This window comes from Dermacentor andersoni, chromosome 2 (genome assembly GCF_023375885.2).
Source record: "Dermacentor andersoni chromosome 2, qqDerAnde1_hic_scaffold, whole genome shotgun sequence".
In the NCBI taxonomy this organism is placed as follows: domain Eukaryota; kingdom Metazoa; phylum Arthropoda; class Arachnida; order Ixodida; family Ixodidae; genus Dermacentor; species Dermacentor andersoni.
In genome coordinates, this window is record NC_092815.1 from 166,044,557 (window position 1) to 166,066,254 (window position 21,698).

At 44.7% G+C, this 21,698-nt stretch overlaps 1 protein-coding gene across 2 annotated transcripts in view; it reads right to left on the minus strand.

Annotated features, from left to right (window-relative positions):
* LOC126540503 (neural cell adhesion molecule 2-like) overlaps positions 1 to 21,698 on the minus strand; it is a 282,822-nt gene that overhangs the window by 3,067 nt on the left and 258,057 nt on the right. The window contains exons 8-11 of one of the 2 annotated variants that reach the window (XM_055076069.2): positions 10,660 to 10,947; positions 8,248 to 8,426; positions 7,380 to 7,506; positions 4,258 to 4,386 (exon numbers count right to left, since the gene is read on the minus strand). In XM_055076069.2, the coding sequence (XP_054932044.1) occupies positions 4,258 to 4,386; positions 7,380 to 7,506; positions 8,248 to 8,426; positions 10,660 to 10,947 (723 nt within the window). The remainder of the gene's footprint in view (positions 1 to 4,257; positions 4,387 to 7,379; positions 7,507 to 8,247; positions 8,427 to 10,659; positions 10,948 to 21,698) is intronic. The other variant, XM_055076070.2, reaches the window with a different exon arrangement.

Genomic DNA, 21,698 nt, shown 5'->3' on the forward strand with positions numbered 1-21,698 from the left:
GTTCGGTAGAGAACGCGCTCACCTACTCGGTTGTGCGTGAGTACGCTCCCTTTGCAGTGGCGTCTTGGTAGTGGTGGTGAAAGTCTAACACCACCGACCGCCAGTTAGAAACCATAAAAACGGTCGAGAAAGCCAAAAAAAAGAAAAAGAACCTATCCGCATTGAGAGCTTAGTAGTTTTGCCCTAAGGGGCGAATCATTGCGAGCGAAAACAACGTTTAGGTTTGTGCCGAAGCCCTTCAGCCGGTGGTTTATAAACGCGCGGGGGCAAGACGTTTCGGCGACATAGCACGTGATGCAACTACAGCCGCGCGGCAGATTCAGCGTGCAGACAGCTACGAGCTTGTCACCGCATCAGTGTTCTGAGGCATCTCGCAGCACGGCCAGACTAGACTTCGGAACACGTGATATGAATTCAGTCCGACCGTGCTACGAGGTGCCTTAGAACACTGGGGTCGTGCGAATATCATAGCTGCCACAGCTGCCAACAGCACCACGGCGGCGTTACAGGCGTTCCGCGTCGATGGTATAGGAGATAATGCTGAAGGAAGACGACCGGTGTTTTTTAGCTAAATATTTTTTCTAGCTCATTGTATGGTGCACCACAATTTTGCTGCACAGCAAAAAACGTGAGACTGTGCTGGCTTCGCTTCACAGTATTTTGCAAGCAAGCGCACTGCACGTCCCTCTGTTTTGGGGGGAGCTGCTCTCGCGAGCAGCACACTCACCATCGATACCGTGACCGAAAAACCGCGACGATTTCGATGGCGAAAGCCTGCTTCGAGCGTCCGTATCATTGTTACCACAGTAAAATATTTGAAGGAACGTTAAGAAGCGCCAACGAAGCATGTCGAGTTTGTTTAGAAACGGTTTCTGCACGGTGGTGCAGGTTTCTGCACGGTGGTGCAGTTTTGTGTCATTTTCTTTTTGTTCGATATATAATGCGCAACCGAAAAGCGAGATGCTGAAAGAAAGTTCCAGCAATGGATTGGACCTCGCCCACTTTCTCTACTTTCTTCAGAAATTAAGCATGCGAAGTTAGTAATTTTTTCTAGCAATATGGGTGATGGCGTTCGTAGGTAATAAATGAGCATCTAATATACAGCACGATTACTTTCAAGTTTTGCGAAATTATTTAAAAATTGCATGTCGCAGATGACATAATTCTTCTTATTGAGCTGGATTATACGAAGAGGTGGACTTTACTAGCACGAGAAATCGAAACACAAGTTCAAGAAATTAGCGAAAATTGATTAATGAGCTTCTTAATGGCACTGTGCGACACATGCCGCAATTTGCGAATTGTAGCCTGTGAGTTTGCAAGACGCATCCACTTGAAATGAATCGCCAAAAGTATACGAGTTTCGAGATACCATTTCCCAAAGTGTGAGACGAAATACATGCGTGTTCCAGTTATTTTTGTGCTTAGATACATAAAAGGGCGTTCTGTTGAAGTGGACCAGCAGTGCATTCTTACGGCCAGTTTTACGGCGCATATGTCGAAACTGGCGTCATTCTGCAAATAATTCCAAATGAACTTGTCTGACAATCTCACCGGCCACAATACGTAAATTTCAATATGTGCCGCGAAACTAATTAATTAGGATGTTGAGCCAATTTTTGTTCATTAGCTGAATATGTGTTTGGTCTCTCGCGCAAATAATGTTCGCCTCTGTGAGCAATCTAGCCCAATGACTAGTATTACGTTATCTGGGACAGGCGATATAAAAAATGCATAAATATTAGAAAGGTGATCACCCGTATTGCATACTGAACGTGAGCAAAGCACAATTTCACACGTTGGCACTGCGCCAAGTAGAACCAATACGATGACGTAATTCTTCACATACGAGGGTATATACATTGTACCTTTATAACAGCGAAATCAACGGTAACAACACGATCGTTCTACTAACGAAGACAAAGAAATCAGCTCCGACATGAAAAACACCTCCATTTATTGGAGGGGTTGGAAATGTGCGCACGGCCTAGGTGTTTAGTTACAATAAAACGCAGCGTTGAGACATCCACTACAAAGCAAAGAGGCAGGCACATTTGTTTTCGGACCACCATTTCTGTCTGTACCGAAGCGGACGCCAGGCTCTGCTTCCCCCATGAGGCGAGCCATGGAGTATCTCAAGGAGCTTTGCTCGCACCGTGATGCTGAAGGATGCGAACGAAAGGAAAAAAAAAAATGAGGAATACATGCGGCTTTATTGAATGGGGAAGGGCGAATGAAGTACGCTTTGAAATTGTGAGCCTCTTTCGCGGGTCTGTATCTGCTCCGTTATTGTTAATCAGAGAGAGCGCTTTGTTCTTCGAAGCATCATATAGGAAGCAGAATGGACCACCTGTACCATGTCTTCCTTTGTATTTCCGACGATAGAGCGTCGCGCCTCGTCGATTTCTTTGTGTAGACTTTGTTAGAAGCCGGCAGACGCGCTTTAACATGACAATAGAAAGGAAACACAAAGAAAACTGCACCCTTTTCTGTGCTGGCCTTTGATTGAATGTTGTAAGGGGTGCTAGCGAACCATTCTCTGAAGAACGACGCAGGAGTACTTGGGCTCGCATAGGAAACTATAATTTACATTTGAATTCAACAGCATTGTAAACCTGGTGAATTTCAAATTAAGAATTGTGCGAAAGCTGGTATCGCGCCAACTTTCTTTCTCCTTTAATTGAGTGATTTATTTCTGTAATTTGTATTTCTTCAAGTAATTGGTCGGGTCGTTGTTTATGAGCAAACAAAGTCTGTTTAGAAGATGAGCTCCACAAGGGCATACTGCTCAAATCAATGATCATCTTCGCTAAGTGCAAAACATCATTCTACAACAAAACCATCATCATCATCATCATCAGCCTGGTTACGCCCACTGTAGGGCAAAGGCCTCTCCCATACTTCTCCAACTGCCCCGGTACTGTACTAATCGTGGCCATGTTGTCCCTGCAAACTTCTTAATCTCATCCGCCCTCCTAACTTGCTGCCACACCCTGCTACGCTTCCCATTCCTTGTAATCCAGTCCGTAACCCTTATTGACCATCGGTTATATTCCCTCCTCATTACATGCCCTGCCCATGCCCATTTCTTTTTCTTGATTTCAACTAAGACGTCATTAACTCGCGTTTGTTCCCTCACCCAATCTGCTCTTTTCTTATCCCTTAACGTTGCACCCATCATTCTTCTTTCCATAGCTCGTTGCGTCCTCCTCAATTTAAGTAAAACCCGTTTCGTAAGCCTGCAGGTTTCTGCCCCGTACGTGAGTACTGGTAAGACACAGCTAGAACAAAATAGCTATAGCCAAGCAAAATTCAGCGAACATGTCGCTGGGCTATAGCTGGCGCATATTTCTTGAGAGGCAAACCGTTCTCAAGGTCTCCGTTTTTCCATCTCCGTAATAATTCCTATTTCCTTCCCTGTAATTTGCCGTCCTTCTCCCCAACTTCTCTTGCACGTGCTGCGGTCCACGTGCCGGTAGGCCTTCGTCGTGAAACGGCGACAGTGCTTTACACTTTTAGTTTGCTTCACCAATTGTCACTTCACTTCTCACTTCTCACTTCACTGAAATACCACTGTATTTAATACAGTCAGGACGTACCCTAGATACCAAGGTTAGGTGCAGACCTGGCGTATCCCAACAAGCTGGCATAAGCTATACAATCATTCTGCATGGAAAGAGATGCACTGGTTTACCAGCGGCTTCGAGGATGAAGTTTGCTCCAGTTCTCGCAAGCAACTCCCGATGTGTTCATGATGTATGCGCTAACCAGGCGTCATAGTATAGTAATGCATGCTTTTTTTTCATGCGGTTTGAACTTCAAAAATAATAAATTCGAAATTGCGACGCATATTCCCCTGATGATATATATATATATATAAATACCCGGTGTCTCTGCAGTCGCCTACATTCTACCGTGCATCGGGAAAGGGATGACAGATGGAAAAGCATTAGAAGATGTATATATATATATATATATATATATATATATATATATATATATATATATATATATATATATATATATATATAGACGGAACTATTATCAGCACTAGTCAAAGTTATCAAAGCGGCATGAACATGTTTAACAACTTAGGTTAACATGACGAGCCTAATCAGCTTGCTCGATAGTGGGTTAAACCTGTCGAGTCAGCCGCAGGTGCTTTGAATATCATGTAGAGAACAGCTATACCTTCGCTACAGAAAACCCGTACTCTTCTATTTTTATTATTATTTAGGACTAAAAACCTGTACTCACGCTTGTTGAAGAAATCACTTCTTCTCAGCTTCACCACCGCAAGCACGATGAGTGGCAACAGGCAGAGTAGGGCCACACCCACGACCACCGCGAGGAGCAAGACGTTCGAGTAGATTTTCGCCGCGCTGCCTGCATCCAAAAGGCCCGATCCATTTATGAGTTCCAAGATAACAATAACCCATTACTGCTTCTACTGCATTAAACCTGGTGAATAATATGCACTGCATTATTATTGCGTGTATAACCCGTAATAAGAATGCAAAAAAAAAAGAAACCTAAATCGGGGTGCGAGTTATACGCGAATTACCCAATGAAGTGTGGCTTCACGGTAATGTGGGATGCGAATTTCGCGTTTAGATGTGGATTCACGGCAGAACAAATGGGCGCTGCTTTAGGTTCAGGTTTCCCGCCATTTAGTTTTGTTATTCATTAGGGTACCGCAACCTATTCCCAACTTTGCATGTTGAAGATTCCCTCTCCCCTCCATCATAGCCCAGTCTCCTCTTCTTTATCAAACGCCACTTTGCGTTTAGCAGTTAGCGAATAGTGCACGCAGCGTCGGCAGTCTAGTACTCGGATCACGATAAGCTGCTCTCAACGGTCATTCTGTGATAGCGGAAGCCTATGATAAACATGGTAAAAGCAGCGCAAGAAAAAAAAAGAACGGCCACGCAAGAGAGGCGCTAACAGTTGTTAGTTCAGCGCCTGCCTTGTGTATTTCTCTGCCTTGTGCTGCCCTTGTTTTTGCGCTGCTTTTTACCGTGAAGGTAAACCAACTCGCTCAATTTTACACTCTATTGTTGATGATAAAGCTCACACGACGGAGCAAGACGCAATTTGGCTTTCTGAGTGCGTATCACGCCTCCATACGTGCGTCACCCGTGACTGCGGTGCTCCCTTGGTCCGCGCAGAGCGCTTCCTCATACGGCTTGGACGCGTTTCCTCCTTGGCTCATGCGCGGGCTGCTCCGTCTGCACTGTTTTCTTCTCGTCGTGCGAATGCTAGCCTGAAAGCTGCGAAGTGATCTGATTCACGTCACATGTCACGAGACTGATTCGTCCGCGACCACGTCCGTTTTGCGAATTCAGCTTTATCAGCATCACCGATGAGGAGGGGGAGAAGAGCCGCTGGGTGAAGATACGACGTGGACGGGTCGCGCATCTGCGAACGCCAACTTATTCGAAGAATTTTAAAGCTGTTATATGCAGATATTTCCGCGTGTTATACGCGCGGAGTTTTCTTTTTCTTTCCGGGTTTTTGCAACTGGAGAGCCGGTTATGCGCTGTGGCAGGTTAAACGCGGAGAAATACGGTACATCAGAATTAAGAAACTACCCCTAGCCAAATATAATCGGAAAGAACGAGCATCAACACATTTATCGGAAATCTATGTCCTATCTAACAGAAAAATACATAGCCATTGTTGCTCTGGAAACAATCTTCGAATTGGTCTTTCAGAAAAAATGTGCGGCGGGAGCTGGTTACGGAAGGTGTAACAAGTTCATAAACATGTTACTTTCACATCACAAGCATTGAGTAAGCGCACCAAATTTACTAAGGTGTTTTTTGTTTGTTTATTAGCTTACACTGATTGTCTGGTTGAGAAATACGTTTGGCTCGTTCTGTGATGCAAGCGTAACCACAAGCATACATATCATACAGCCTGCAGTTAAGGATTATTTTGTGAAGAGTACAGGTTTGCTTTCGTGCAGAGCACATTTGATAGCAAAGTGCAGTGTTTCTACCGGCTATACTCTTTCTTAGCATCACTAGTGCCAACGAATATGGCACAAGTAAACAGAGGGCGAGCCAAGCAATGAAATTCATGGAGGTGAACCAGATGCACGTTGAGTTTGCTACCCTGCACTTGAGGGAAAGAGAAAGAGGGGGACAATGTAAATGCCACCAGTATTTACGATAATAATAGCTTGGGGCAGCCTCTTTTCCAGGAGCTACTAACAACTGCAGAAACAAATAACTCTTGGACGAAAAGAAATCTTTTTTTTTTTTTGTTTCGGCTTGCGTCAAGTTCCTAAAAGCTCTGAAAAGCAAAAAAAAAAAAAAATGTCATAAAGCGCAAGTCTATAAATGCTCCGCCCCAGATTACGAAACTTGATTACACAATCAAGAATGACGGCATGAAATTTTAAAGAAACTTTTGCTAGTTGGAGCTGAAATAAGTGCTCTCCATTGCTAAAGCAGTGTTTCAAGCTTTTAGAGCTGTTATGATAGCTTTTTCAAGTTTGCTGCAATTGAAATGTCTTTCTGCGGGGTCATAATCTACACCACTACCTGAATCGCGACATAGGATACGCGACAATTTTAGTTTTTAAATTCGCAGCCGTGTATTTATTTGGAAAAGTATGGTTTATTTACGCATACCTTGTGTAAACAAAGGCTTAGAAAATAAATGTTCATGCAATCAGGGGATAAATGCGACTACATTTTATCATGTATATCAGAGTGGTTCCCCTTTCCTAAAAAAGATAGATAGTGTGCAACAAAAAAAAGGGGGGGGGGGAAGGCATACATTCCGCCACGTACTGAATGCTGCGGCAGTGTCATCACATCACATGACGTTGCGTTGTTACCGGTATATGGGCGGTTACACAACAATTAATTGTTTAACAGTAGTACAGTCACGACTTGCTTGTCAAGTTATTCAAGGGAGTTACAACGTGTCTAAACCGTCTTTTTTATTAGCCTGTAATGATATATTGTATATGAAGATCTATACCACGAAATATTATTCTGGTGGAGCCAGTTTACGTAAACTAATAGCTACGCTCTTCCTCATGCAGGCGTAATTCTTGTTTTCGGATTGGAACAAAACCAGAATACTGCATAGAAATTTGTCATTAATCCTAGAGTAGCACGGACCTACCCGGTGATATGTTATATAGCTATGCTACGCAGAATATGCATCGTGTATTGCTAACTGCAGTGACCACTGTAGAAGTTACCGTTCAGGTTCAGACCACTTAACTGACACACACACAATGGCCGAGCTTCATGAAATTTTCTTAGTCGAAATGGCTAACAATCACTCACATACACACGAAGACACACACACGCATGCACGCAAACACGTAAATCATACAGCCCAGTTGACTTGTATCTTACCCGACTTGGTGAGCTTCCCTACTAGAGGCATGATAGGTGGCAGAATGGTGAGCTCGGGGCTGCGGCCGCGCTCATTCACAGCTGATACAACCAGGAAATACTCTACGCCGGGAAGGAGGTCGTGAACCTGTTAAGTTGAAAAAAAAAAATAAACCATGTATTGCGTCTTTTGACGCAGCACATATGAAGTTTCGTTGACATTCGCTATCTGAATAAGACTGTGGATTATGGAGGGATAAAGTGCTGAGTGCATTCATTTCCACTTTTCTCACCAGGAGGACCTCACGGATGAACCCACCTCTCTCTTGAAGCAAGCCCGACACTCACCGAATTTTTGTAGAACGTGGGAGCGTGCGCATCGTTTGTTCCTTTCGTTTAACAGAAGTCGCTGGTTGGACCCACCGATGCAAGCTAACTGAGATGCACCACAACGAAAGACTGCAATGCTAGAACATTTGAAGTGTTCTGCCGGCTTATAGGTAAGTGCTTCACTGAACGCTGCTGGTCTAGTAGCGGGTTATATAAAGGAACAAAAAACAATCAGTGCATTTAACCCATGTGATTTACCAATGCCCGCTTGATTCTTAAGTTTCTCTAATAAGCAGAACCGCGGATGACAGTATTATTTTCCCATAAATCACAATCAGCATTATTCACTGTTGTGGCCCCTGGCAGGCTATCATAGTTAGGGAAGGTGGAGATGGCCACGCGTCGGCATTACAACCAAGTATGAAAATTACATTGCTGGAAATTTCAGATAAATATATCTTTTTTTTTTATAATGCGCTTGGCTTCTGTGGTGTCGGATCTTTGTCGATATGCTACCGCGATACTCTGTGTGAGCCTGAAAAGAGGCGTGTGCGCTTACCCAAAAGTCTGGTTTGTCGGCAGTGAAGTTAGCAGACACAGTGGCTGTCAGCACATCATGCACGGAGAGCACGAAGTGGGCCGGCAGGTGTCCGTCCGAGCCCGCCTGGCACTCAAGGTGTAGCGATCCCTCGGTCTGGTTTGTGATGGAGCAGTTCTCTACGGGCCCCGGAGGACCTGCTTCCAGGCGGGCCGACAATATGGCGAGAAGAAAACGTGAGCGGGGAAATGGGAACAATGAACAATAAACATGGCATGAGACAAGCAATGCGAATAAACATAATAACATGGAAATAATAACGTGCAAGACTTTGAATTCTCGACAAAGGGAAAGTCTGTTTTGCTTTACCGCATCACAATTACACTATTCACGAAAGGGCTGATGTTCTAGCACGTCGCATTTCTATCAGTGACGAATGGTGAAAGGAAAAAATTCTACAAAGACGAAAAAGGAGCAGATTCGCTGTACGATTCCATACGATTCCACAGATTCTGTACGACGCATATGGGTGACATAACTATATTTGTCTCTGCCTGACACGAAGTGACATCGTACCTGAGCCAGCAGTAGAAATTGTTATTGCACGCAAGGTTGCCTGCACCTTTCTCTCCTCAAAAATGTGTTGACGGGCGAACTTATCAGAAGAAATGTGGGCGTCTCTAGGTGGTCAGAAGTTTGTCGCTTCGGCTCTTGGAAGCGAATACTTCTTAGTTGGCTATACGGGCACGTAATTGGTATTGTGCAAAATGCGTCACAGAAGATTAGCAGCCTCAGGTAATTTATATTACCACCTCTGAGAAGCCTGGCTTCGCATAGATCACAAGATGTGCATTGGATTCGCACAATCTTTTTCCGCTTGTTATTAGCAGACACTGCGCTTCACGCTAATGGTTCATTTTGGTGAAGAACCAAACCGCAAACTATTACTTATCCAAAGCTCAGCGCCATGCATATGTTCATAGATTCCTGCTAATTCGTTGAATTTCACACAGACCTCATTTCTAATGTGACAAATTCAGCTTCGACTTTTATTTGTTACAAAAATAACCCACGTAACTTTCACCGCAAGTAATATGGTTGAATTTGCGCATAGAATCGGCGTATTGTTTGTTTTCTTGTTGGGAAATTTTAAGAGCTTAGTTTTCAGTGGATGTCGCGTTTTTCAAGCGCACTCTAAAAAAATGTGTTTGCGTAGCATAGCGCAATATTGCACGGATTTCTGCTACAAAACAGTATTCAGAACCGCAGTATTAAGCGGCTCCTTTGTAGCGATATCTGAATCAATAAATTATTTGAACATTGTATGATACATGAGTTGTCCTTAAGCTAACGGGATCCCTCGATAAATTAAATAGCACAGCTGTCCTTAGGCTAACATAGTCAATATATAAATTAAGAGCAACCGCATCTTTGATGTAAAAACTATCCTTTACATATATATGCCAATTTCACGTGACACAGATAAGACGGTGAAGTTGCGTAAGTAGGGTTGCCAACTCTCCTGACTTTTGAGTAGGTGTCTCGAGTACTGAGTTGACCAAGTTCAGATTGAAAACGTCCTGACTTTTGCTTTCTTTTTCTGAATAAGAATCAATAAGCCGAATTCATTTTTATAATGCATGACAGCTGGGTTGTACATTGGTTTTTTTTTTTTTGCTTTCTGTTATATTGTCATAAACGCAAAGGCCGCTCTGTTTCGTCGCGGTTGTAGTTCTGTTGTAGGATTACGTGGTCCGTATATTTCTGCCCATATTCGTAGCCGGGATAGTTAGGCAACTAGTGATCCTTTCTTGTTGTAATTGGCGACATGGCTGGACAAAAAAATGAAATGTACAACCTTGTTGCACGTACCGACAAAGCTCCTGTCATAGACAGGGTCTGTAATCTTCAACTGCCTGCCTCCTCGCCCCCTCCCCCTGCTATTCCGACTGCGTCCACTCTAAAGCCGGTAACCATACGCGTAAACGACATCTCACGCCATTCGAAAGCGCTGGGGCTCCGTCATATCACTCACGGCCTTCCACGAACGCAGTAGCTGTTGCGTTGCATCAGAACCAGAGCGTGGAGCCAGCATAGCGTGAAATGACGTGCAAAAACTACGGTCTAACAGTTAAAATTTCCGCACATATAAGTTGTTTTCCATTCCAGTAATATCAATGCAAGGTAACTTTTCATTTATTATCAGTGATTATTAAGCTTGAAAGCTACTTTGCGGCTCCCATCTCCGTGTGCTGTATTTATATTTGATATCGAACCCGCCGTCGCCCTCGTGCCTTCCCCTCCGCAAGAAAGCCGTTGCGGAGCTCCCTTGAACAGCGTCGCTGTAAAATACCCGTAATTGCCTAAATTTGCGAGACATTTCTAACGGCAATCGGCTCACTTACAGAGTGAGCTAGCGGTTAGATAACTCACCTGCTTGGACGACATGAAAGACGCACGGCTGTCGCTGCTTTCCAATGCGGTTGAACGCCGTGCAAAGTAGGGTCCCGTACTCTGTGTGGCTGTGAGGGATGTATCGGGCGACGCTGTGCGTGCCCTCCGCCCAGAAGCTCTTGAGGGGCCGCTGTTGGAGCGTGCTGTTGAAGCGCCACTCGAACGTCACATTGCTCGGGTCTGCCTCGACCTCGCAATGCACCTCGACCTCCTGGTGCCGTGACGCGGCATACACCACGTGCTGGTTGGCCTTGCACAAGGGGGCGTCTGCGCCGTCGCCAAGCAGAAATGACAAACAGAAAGTTTCGCGACGTCAAATTAAAGGTCTAACTGTTCAGTCTTACGGCAGAGTTTATAACGCCAAACCAGCGTGAAAAATTGCGGCTAATGCGTACTAATGGCGGCAAATCTATGTACTACGAGTGACGCACACAGCAGACATTTTATCTCCTCGTATTGTTAGTAACTCTGAAGAGAGTTGTTAAATCGATTGAAAAGCGCAGATTTTGAACGGAACACCTTGGATACTGACTGGTTTAGAGGGGTTTCTGCTCAATTGGTTTTAAGCCTAATAATGTGAATCTTAAGGGGATGGGGACTCAAGAGTAAACTTTAAAGGAGTACTGAGACAAAAAATCTTTCCGCGGTTTTCTTTATGTAAATGTCCACTCAATATTTGGTACGAAGCATGAATTATTCGAAAGCGGCAGCAACAACAACAACAACAAAAATGCTAGGGCACCTAAGCACTTTTTATGAGTTACGAAAGCGAGAACAGTACGTGCTGCCCGAGCCATCAAGCAACCGCAGCAGCCCAAAGGCCACCAACTTCCTGCGCGACCAGAGACCAAGGAATCAGCGTCGACGTGCAAAGCCGGCAGGAGCGTGCCGCCGCTAACACCAGTGTGGGTGAGAGAGAGAGAGAGAGAGACGCGGACCGCGCGCCGTGCTTCCTAGAGTGAAGCGTGCTTCCTAGAACGCGCGCTTCACGCGACTTCCTCCCCCCGTGGCGTCGTATCTGCTCTGTAGAGGCGCGCTAGTGACGTGGCGTCGCGCCGATGCCCTCACACCTCACTTGGCGCGCAAGCGCAGCAGCCACGAACAGCGACATAATGCGCAGTTAGCTCGAGCACCACGGGCAACGAACAAGAGTACGCGCAGTGCGTGCGCCACGAGCAACGAGAGAAAATCATGCGCAGTACGGACGGCTTCGCCCGCTCTGATCCGTCGAGGTTCGCTCGTGATGTGGCGTCGTAGCCAATGGAAATGTAGGTGCCGCTTGGCTGCTACAGAGGCGGGCTTTTCTGCTTAGTGGGTTATCTGATGCTTTCGCATTGATATTTATTGAAGCCAGGTTTACGCGAAACTCTAAAAACGTGTCTAGTGGCAAAGTGCAGTGCGGATTACGTCATGAAGGAGGCTATCACGCCATCTAAAGCGAATGGGCGATCAAGCAGTATCGCAAAGAAAACAACAGCCGAGAATGGTGGGTCGAAGGCTGTATAGCGACCGCGCTCCCGTAAGTCGTCATAAGTGTCCCTTCCGATAGTGCGATTTTCTTGATAGTACAGGCAAACCTGCATTCGTCTTTTGTCCAGCCGAGTGTTGAATTGATTCGGCTTTGGGCAGCACGCACCCTGCGTACGGGTACGCGTCTGTGATGTCTGGTTCCACGAGAGCACCACGTCAGATTTCAGTGACGTCATCAAACTCCTTTTAAACAAACGAAGTCTGTGCTGGCTTGGTTGCTGCGGCATTTCTATGGCGAGCACGAGGTAGCGGGTTCAATCCTGGTGAGTGGGCCGCAGTCAGGTGGGGGCGCAAAGCAAAAGCGCGCGCGTACCGTGCACTAAACGCACCCTCCTTTAGCAAAATTATTCACAAGCTTTCCACGACGGCGTCTCACATATCCACTGTGAAGATTCCGGACAATAAACCTAAGAATTTATTTTTTAACGTCGGTGGAATCTTTGCTCTTCGTACACTTCTTAAAATGGTGACATTAATAGGCAACGTGAATAAATATTAGTCACGATACGTTCAAATTCAGCCGCCATAGCGTAATTACTGGGTCGAAGGCTATACAATCACGAAATAGAAACGAGACAAAGTTACTGCTTCAAATATTCTCGTGTACTTCATAGCAATTTCCTCTGAAAATTCTTTTTTTCAAATCGTCTTACGTACTTTTTAGCATCTGTTTATAAGCCCAGGATAAGAAGGTGGTTATTACACTAACTAACCTTCTATGCGTTCCTATCGTCACCTCTAGCAAAATTTTGTCAGAAATACACTCATCAAGAAAACAAAACAGAAGCAGATGGGTTGGCGTCAAAAATAAGGTCAGCCTACCTTATGTAGCCACTCTCAAGAAAGAAGTCACTTTCTAGAAAAGTACCGGAGACAGTGAAGAATTGTAGGAGCTTTACATGTAAGTATAAGTTCGCGGCAGGAGCTACAGTATTGCTGGCTTATACGACCCTGTGGCACACAACCCTTTCTTACCACTTTATAACAAACCCTGCAATGTTACGCAGGGTAACCAAGTTGAGCCTTCGGAGGCTCTCAGAGTGCCACCATCTAGAGCAATGAAACAGCACTGAGACCAGGAATAAAGTTACGTTCTTGCTAGGCCATTTCAAGAAACCTGCTACGCCTGAGCTTTCCATCAAAATCCCCTTTTACGGTCCACTGAGTTGTTTTTTTCTTCTTTTTTATTACCACGCCAAGTTCACCGTCATGGCGTTGAAGGCTTAAGAAGAATGTGCGAGCTGGAAATGGAGTAGGACGACTTCTCGCTATACTCTCGCTAACACAAAGAACAGGAATCCTCGTAAAAGAAAGTCGTAGCGCCAGCACATCGTTGTGCGAAATTTTTACGTTTAGTTCCCCCAACCTCTTTACGCGGGCCAGACTCTTGTATTACAATGCAAAGGGAACAAAGCACATCAGCAACAAACGTATGCGAACCGGCACCTCAGCTTTGACTGATGGCCTGAACTCCGGAAGGAAGTTTCAAAACGCACGCTTCAGACATTTGAAAGGAAGCGCAATGCTGCCATGGAAGTGCTTCTAGACGACGAAGGGAGTTTCTCAGTTTCTCTCATGCTTACTTCCCGTCTGTGCACAGCCAACTGCAACGAGCCGAGAATGATCATTCAAAGTTCTATACAGCACAACCCAAGAAAGAAATAAAATGTCGAGGCCATCTAGCACCAGCAGAAAAGCCTGAATAACTTCAACTGTAAAGTATATTAAATATCTATATAAACAATTAGCATGTTGCTGTGCGTCTATTTTGGTTTATTTTGTACTAATCATTCGATCTAAGCGAGTGACTGGCAGAACATGTCGTTTTGTCGCTATCTTTATATTTTCCATCTTTTAAGACATTTGCGAAAGGTTCCGTACTACCGAATTGTTTTTACATGAACTCATATAAACATTATTTGTTGGTTCAACAATTTATTGCAGAAGGGCTGAAAATTGAGCCTGTTGGTGCATTTCGAAACTCATTTGCAGGAGCGCTAAACGGCGGGAGAGGGACACGGCTGCGCGACATCTTTGATCGATGCGTTGACCGTTTGGCGTCACAGCAAAATGATTTTAACTATTTGCACGTCGTATTGTAGTTTACGTTACTTTAAATAAAAAATGCTTGATAGTCTGCGCTCTTGTGTTGTATTTCCTTGTCCGATCGTGTAGCGTTCCAACATAAAAGTTTCAAAACAATTTGTTGCTTGTGAAGAATATGTCAACTCAATGAATGCCAACATTTCAACATTCATCCGAATATGTCACTCACTCCCGCACTTGCACGAGCCATAGGTATACCTACTGTTGTCTACTTGTACTCTCCTGAATGCGCACTCTTTAAGAGTACCATACAACGTGCCTATATCTGTGGAGTCACGATAGGTTACGATTGCATGAAGAGCTTTAAGCTGGCATGGTGGCGTAGCGGCTATGATGTTGCGCTGCTAAGCACGAGATGGCGGGACCGAATCTCAGCCGGGGGGACCGCATTTCGATGGGGATGAAATACAAAAAGGCCCGTGTTCCGTTAATTGGGGGCAGGTCATAGATCCCCTGGTGGTCACAATTATTTAGGAGTCCCGAACTACGACATACCAAATCATCGAATGGCGATTTTAGCACGTAAAATTAATTCATTCAAGTTCTTTAGCTTCCGGCGAAAAATTCGTAGATAAGACGACTTTTTTAGTCAATCTGCGCTCGTAACGAGACCGCTCAAATCACGAACTAAAATAAACCGCAGCCTTGAACAACAACGCTTGTTTTTTTTTGCTTTGTACACGTCACTTTGACGAAGTGATAGTTCGCATTTTTGTGACGTCGCGTGAGAGAACGGCGATTTGGGTGCAGCCCGAAAGCTTTTGTCCCAATAGGAGAGGGCTAACGGCAAAACAGATGTAGAATTAGAAGTAATTGTTCTAATTTTTTTCACTATGTAATCAAGCATAATCAGTGTGCGCGCGTAACATCAGATTAGGAGTTTTTGCGGATTTCGTGACCTCACGTGACAGACAGACGAAGTAGAAGTGGCCCATAACATGTTTCGTGGAAAGCTTATTGCAGAAATGCAAGAGAAACAGTTTGAAATGGCTTTACTTTATGGCGCCACTGCTATGCACCGGTACATTCTGTTTAACTTTTTTCTATTCAATGGTGCACGCGCGGATTCACTGATACGAAAACAGAAGTGCGTCACTGAAGCCCCTTCTTAGTCGTGCACGTGTTGCTCTTCCAACCGGGCTTTGAGTGCGTAGCATTATATAGCGAGTCGGTCAAAAAATTCAGTGTGAAGCCAGAAAAAAAAACATTTCCCAATACAGGACGATAATGTGCAGTTTTAAGCCCATTGTAGGCGTGGTTCGTAGCTGGCAGCCGAAGTACACTCAGTATAGTAACAAACTGCCCTTTATCCGTAGTAACAATACGCGCGCCGGTGCAGAATATCCTACTAGCCTGTCCACTTTCTCCTTTTTATTTGCGCCACACGTACAAAGGCTCCGTTAAACCCAGGAAAGAAATACCGAAGCCTATACTAAAGGGCCTATGCCTTACCACTGAGAATGGAGGGAGACTAAACGGGACCCCAAACTAAAGGTTGTGCCACTCATGCATTACTTACGCGTGCATGTGCAGCCGTCCCCCCTACGCTGCCTGTGACATCATTAATTGGTTGTGCCGCGCCTAGCATCACATAAACAAATTTAACGGAACCTCCTTGAACGTGAAATATCGAGTATATGCGTATGATTATGAGGAGGTCGACGCCATGTAGCATGTACATGTGGAGTGATGTGAATACGTGCATCTTTCTACTTGTTCCCCTCACGCATATATAAATAATTAATGTATACTACTTCAGAACAGTCGCCTCACACATCATTACCGCTCATAAGTAAAGTGTCAAGTCAAGTGAAGTTTATTTCCAACACCGAGTCGGAGGTTCTTGGCGAAAAGATGTCGCAGACATCTTGAGAGTGCCCAAAGACCCATCAAATAGCAGCAGGCAGATTGCAAAATAATCATCTGAAACGCTGTAGAAAAATGTAGGCATGAAATATAATTCACGCAACGCAACACCTTTAGTGCACAAAATAATTGCATATAATACAGATGTCACAAAATTTTTGTAAACACTTGTGCAAAGGCAACAAAAATAATTTTATACATCAAATGAAATATATATCAAGATAGCAAAGAAAGATGTTGTTCGAGTGGTTCTTACATGTTTAAAAGCATATTTCGCACATATTTCTTGAATTTACATTCTGGTAGTTCGAATTTGGTACAAGTTAAGAATCTGTTCAGTATTGCTGGTATCTCATATTGAATATGACATTCTCCGTAGCTTGTACGGGAAAAAGGAACTGGTATGGATTGATTTCGAAGAGAGTATCGGGGGGAGCTATCAAATGAATGCTCATAAAGCTTGTTTTTCTTTGTATAAAGTAGTAGTTTATATATATAAAGATCACTTGCTCTAGTAATATCGTGCTTTATGAACAGCTGATGAGTACGTAGTTCGCGAGGGTGCCCATTAAAGATTTCAAATATTCTGAGAACCTTTTTCTGCAACACCTCAAGTCTGTTTAGGTTCTGAACAGACCTTTTTGCCCATGCGCGCAGTAAGACAAGCGAGAGTAGAAGTGGCCGTAATGTATAGCTTTCTTCAGCCATAATGGAACTAGGTTTGATAACCTGTACAGACAGCCTACAGTTTTGCCCAATTCAGAAGAGTGCCTTGACACATGGGTATTCCACGACATGTTTTCCTCGAACCAAACACCTAGAAATTTTTGCGCGCGAACGCACTCTGACGTTGTGCCTCGAAAGGAGAATTTCAGATTAATACATGGTTTGTTCGTAGGCCTAAAAACAACGTATATTGTTTTACGTGCGTTTAATGCAAATTTCTTTTCATTTAGCCACACTTTCAAATGCCTTAAATAATTCCTTACAGTAAGTTGGAGACTTTTCATTGAATAAGCACTAATAAAGACATTCATGTCATCGGCATATATAACTAGTTTTTCTGTGCAAGGGATATTACATATAGCATTAATATAAACTATGAATAATAAGGGTCCTAAGATCAAACCTTGTGGAACGCCTTGCTTAAGTTAAATTTCTGCTGACGTTAAGATTCCGACTTTAACATATTGTTTTCTGGCACATTACACATCACCCGCCGCGTGGGCTTAGCGGTTGTGGGGTTGCGTTGCTAAGCACGAGGTCGCGGGATCAAATCCCAACCGTGGCGGCCGCATTTAAATAGGGGAAAAACTGGGGGCACGTTAATGACCCTTTGGTCATCAAAATTAATCCGGAGTCCCCCACTGCGGCGTGCCTCATAATCAATTCGTGGTTTTGGCACGTAAGCACTCCAGAATTGAATAATTCTCGCAACTCAATCTGCACCACACCGACCACCATACAATGGTACGCATACGTGGACCGTTTGCGCTGAGGGAAGTTCGGCTGAAGTTTTTTGTAAACAAGACCACGCAGATAACACATGCAGGGCTAGCGTCTTCCTGAAGTCAACAGCCTAGCACACGACGCGGTCACTAGAGTGCGCTTTGTGCACATGCGCGCACCAGTGCCGATATCTCTGCTTTTCGTCGTTATATAAAGCATTGGCCTACCATTGATGCTAGCGCGATAATTATAAAAATCCGAGAGACTATACATAGATTGAGCTGCAGGTGAAGAAAAAATATCAGATGGTCATTTACCTTGGCTGCTTCTAATCGCTACGGTTATATTTGGACTTTAAGCTCAATAAGTTGATTCCGGTATTCAGCAGTCTCAAAACTGCCCGTGCTTTGCAAAGGGTAGGTCGTAGGGTAGAGTCGGAGGGATGTCGATTTGGCTGGAGCCCTCACATACTGTCGTTTTCTTTCAGAGGTGTAAAGAGGTACTGTGTACTTTATTGTGACTGCTCAATATTAAATTTACAACGTGTTAGTGATTTTTGTAAATAACGTACAACAGATTCAGTGGATTATAGCCAGTGAGAACGCAATAGCCGCTTCCCAGGAATGTGCGATCAGCATAAGTTGACAAGCTAACAGGCAATAACTGATGAAAGCTTGCTAAGCATTAATTACGTGATAGTGCGATGCATGCAATCGCTCTGTGGTTGGATTCTAAGCATGCAGCAGCCCCAGGTGTAAATTTTGGTGTCTGAGTGAGGCAATGGTTATAGATTCATGTGAATAAGGAAAGAGCCCAACACATCGGCATAGCTTCGCAAGCGTTTGCATTCGGATTTCTGCTAAGTTCTATTTAAAGGTACGCAAGATACGCCAGATAGCCGCCCAGCCATTATCTGCAGAATCGGTCGCTCGGTACTCCGGATGACAAGAAAAGAATTATGGCAGTTTCGAAATTCGCGCCCATGGAAGATATTCAAGATTTCATACGAAATTTCATTCCCCAATTAGCTCTCGCGTGTGCGGTAGTTTCATTATATTGCAATTCACAATCAAGAGCAGCGGGAGTCAGAGAACTGGCCAATGAAGCAGCTCCCTTAGCAAAAAATGTTTGATGAATACTGGCTGTCAACTAAAGTCCCAAATCCTCGTGACCACTGCTTACCACTAGAAAGCACCACATGTAGAAGAAACCACGAACACTGCTGTTGGCATTTCTATCCAATTTGATAGTGCAGTAATGTGGAAAGTTGGCCTAGTTGGTGAATATTCATCATACCTCGCTGGTGAAGCGGCGCAATTGACACGGACACAGTGAAGACACACACGTCACACACGTGTCATCTTTTCTTGTGTGTCTTCACTGCGTCCGTGTCAAGCGCGCTGCTTCACCAGCAAGGTATAATAATTTGATAGTGCCTTACTCGATGCGTGCTCCTGAGTGAATCAACAGACACTGTTGCCGTGGGATGTACTAACTACACATCTATGTGCATCGAGTCAACAATTCTAACCGCTTTAATTAGATATGGTTCTCGTATCGCGGAAGGTTTTCATCGGCTACAGGGTGCCCCTAGGCTAGCTTTGGTACAGTGGTTCTCGTAGTTATTTCTTTTCATTTGCCTGCTTGGTAAATTCTGTAGTTAGTGGCGCATTTATTCATCTAGTTAGCAATTTATTTCTTTGACCTACGTTTTAAAGCATCTATTTCCCTACGAGCGGCGCTGTAGTGGTGGGGTTGGGAATAATTTTTCTAATTCCGCATTCACCAATGTGCATAATATTTATCATAATAGAAGGTTCATGCAATGCTGAGGAAAGCTCTTACAGCTTCTAATTGTGATGATTATAATAAGTTCCATGCCCTCGCGCAAAAAGTATAATAAATGCTAAATAAATAATTGTACGTTTAACGTCCTGCTGCATGATCCGCAACATGCAAAAGGAAATCTACTCCATGAAATTGAGATAGTAAATATTTCTATAACGATTTGTAAGGGAATTCATTGCAGCTCTATTTGTACCGGAAGAACGGCACAATGCTGGTATAGGTTTAACAGCAATCAAGGGGTTAGGAACAGACACTTTAACAGAGAATACAAAAGACTACAAGCCATTTTGAGTACTTCGTGATTCCTCCATATGAGAGAAATCGGCTAAAGCTACAGAAAACAAATGTATATCTAGCCTTAGATGGAGATGTCACAATGTAACAATGCGTGGAAACAAATGATAACAGGCGGACATGTAACGGCCACCTCACGCCAACGAGCAAGGACAGCTAGCCTTGCGCAAGAAAGAACCGTAAAGGGGCCGTCACGAAACGTTAAGCAAGATGCCTTGAGGCGCTGCGACACTAAACCCGTTCAACCTTGTTATCGGAAAACGAGCAATAAACTCTGTCCCTCTTATCACCGCACTATTACGGGACCGGAGCTCCCCTCCGCGCCCGTTTCGTTTGGCCGTTCTTTCCCTTTTCGATAATAAAAAACTAGCAGGCTTTCTGCCGTTGTCCCCTTTTTTTTTCACCCGTTTCACATTCCTGCCCTGTAGGACGGGAAGGACATTCGTCCTGAAAGCGCATTTCGCAATTCACCCTCTCTCACGAAATAATGTACCTGCCAAGTACTGCATATGTCCACTTATTACGACGTAAATCATTCGAAGCCACCGAACGATTTCCTCGCTTGCTACATGTGCTGCTTAACAGCGACAGGAAAACTCCACGAAAGGGTATCAAGCCTTTCCGGAAGGCTTTTTCTTGAGCAAACAGCTGGACGCGAGTGTGGACGCAAAGACGTAAATTAAGCTGCGGCAATTTGGCCTTTGAGGCATCCTCATAATTCAATAAAATAAAATTGAATTCTCTGCAAACGAAGGATGCCAACCCTACTGCTGCGCGGCATAACATATAGAAGCAAACATCTATAAGTTCCCAATAGAGCCATATCACGAACAGTAACGCTATGCCACCGCTGCAGCAGCGCCACGCAGTGCATCGGGGCCCCAGTAATTCCTGTCGCCGCTGTTCTCTCTTTTTTTTCTCGTAGCCTTCGTACGGGCATTTCAGCTAGACATCGGGCGATTTTTATCGAGTGGATCGACCTATATTCGTAGTTGACGACGACTATGTTTACCCGTTTCGCACTAGGATGGTTCAACAGTAGCAGAAGGCATAAATTTATCTGGTTTTATACCTTTCCAACCGATAAACACGAGCTGAAACAATGTATCCGGAATATCAGCAGGGCAGCGGGAACGTCTCCAGACGCACCAATATACCCTCGCCCGACTCCTTCGTCTCCCTCGTAACGCCGACCGCTTCTGGGGGAGAAAAAGTCCCATGCCCCAGGGAAGTTTCTGGGTTACAACTGGGGGAGCAGGACACCTAGCGCAGCGGAAGCGGCTAGATCGACAGAACACCAAGTGACGGCGGACGCCGGAAGCCGCCGCTTTTACCGCAGCTAAATTCGTAAACATCTTGGTTCTCTGCTTCCTGAAGGCTCATGAAAGGTGCAGGAAGCCCGCGCATTTACCTTCGGAAGATCCAATAACGCATTTGGTTTGCTTTTTTTCTTACCACTGTATGGCTGTGACGGGTTTGCGCATGTGCGATGGTGTGCCTCTGATGTAGTTGGTATTCAGGTACGTGTTCTAAAAAAAAATTACATTCAGTTTTGCTGCTTCGTTTTGCGTGCAAGAACCTGAATTTGATTTTCAGGCACGTGGTAGTGAGGGACTCCGATATAATTTTGACCACCCAGGGTTCATTAGCGTGCGCCCAATCCACGGTAAACGGGCGTTCATTGCCATTCGCCCGCATGGAAATGCGGCCCCCGACACCCCGCGACCTCTCGTTTAGCAACTCCACGCCGAATCCACTATGCCAATAGTGTGGGTGAGCTACCTAAGCGCTCTCGGAAGCTAGACAGTGCCCGTGTGTAGCACCTAAGTAGGGGCTAGACCAGGACCTCGTCGCAACTTCACGTATAGAAAGCTCGCAGCGCTTAAAGTTCGTCCACTCTTTGCGTGCCGTGCGCGTGCGCACAC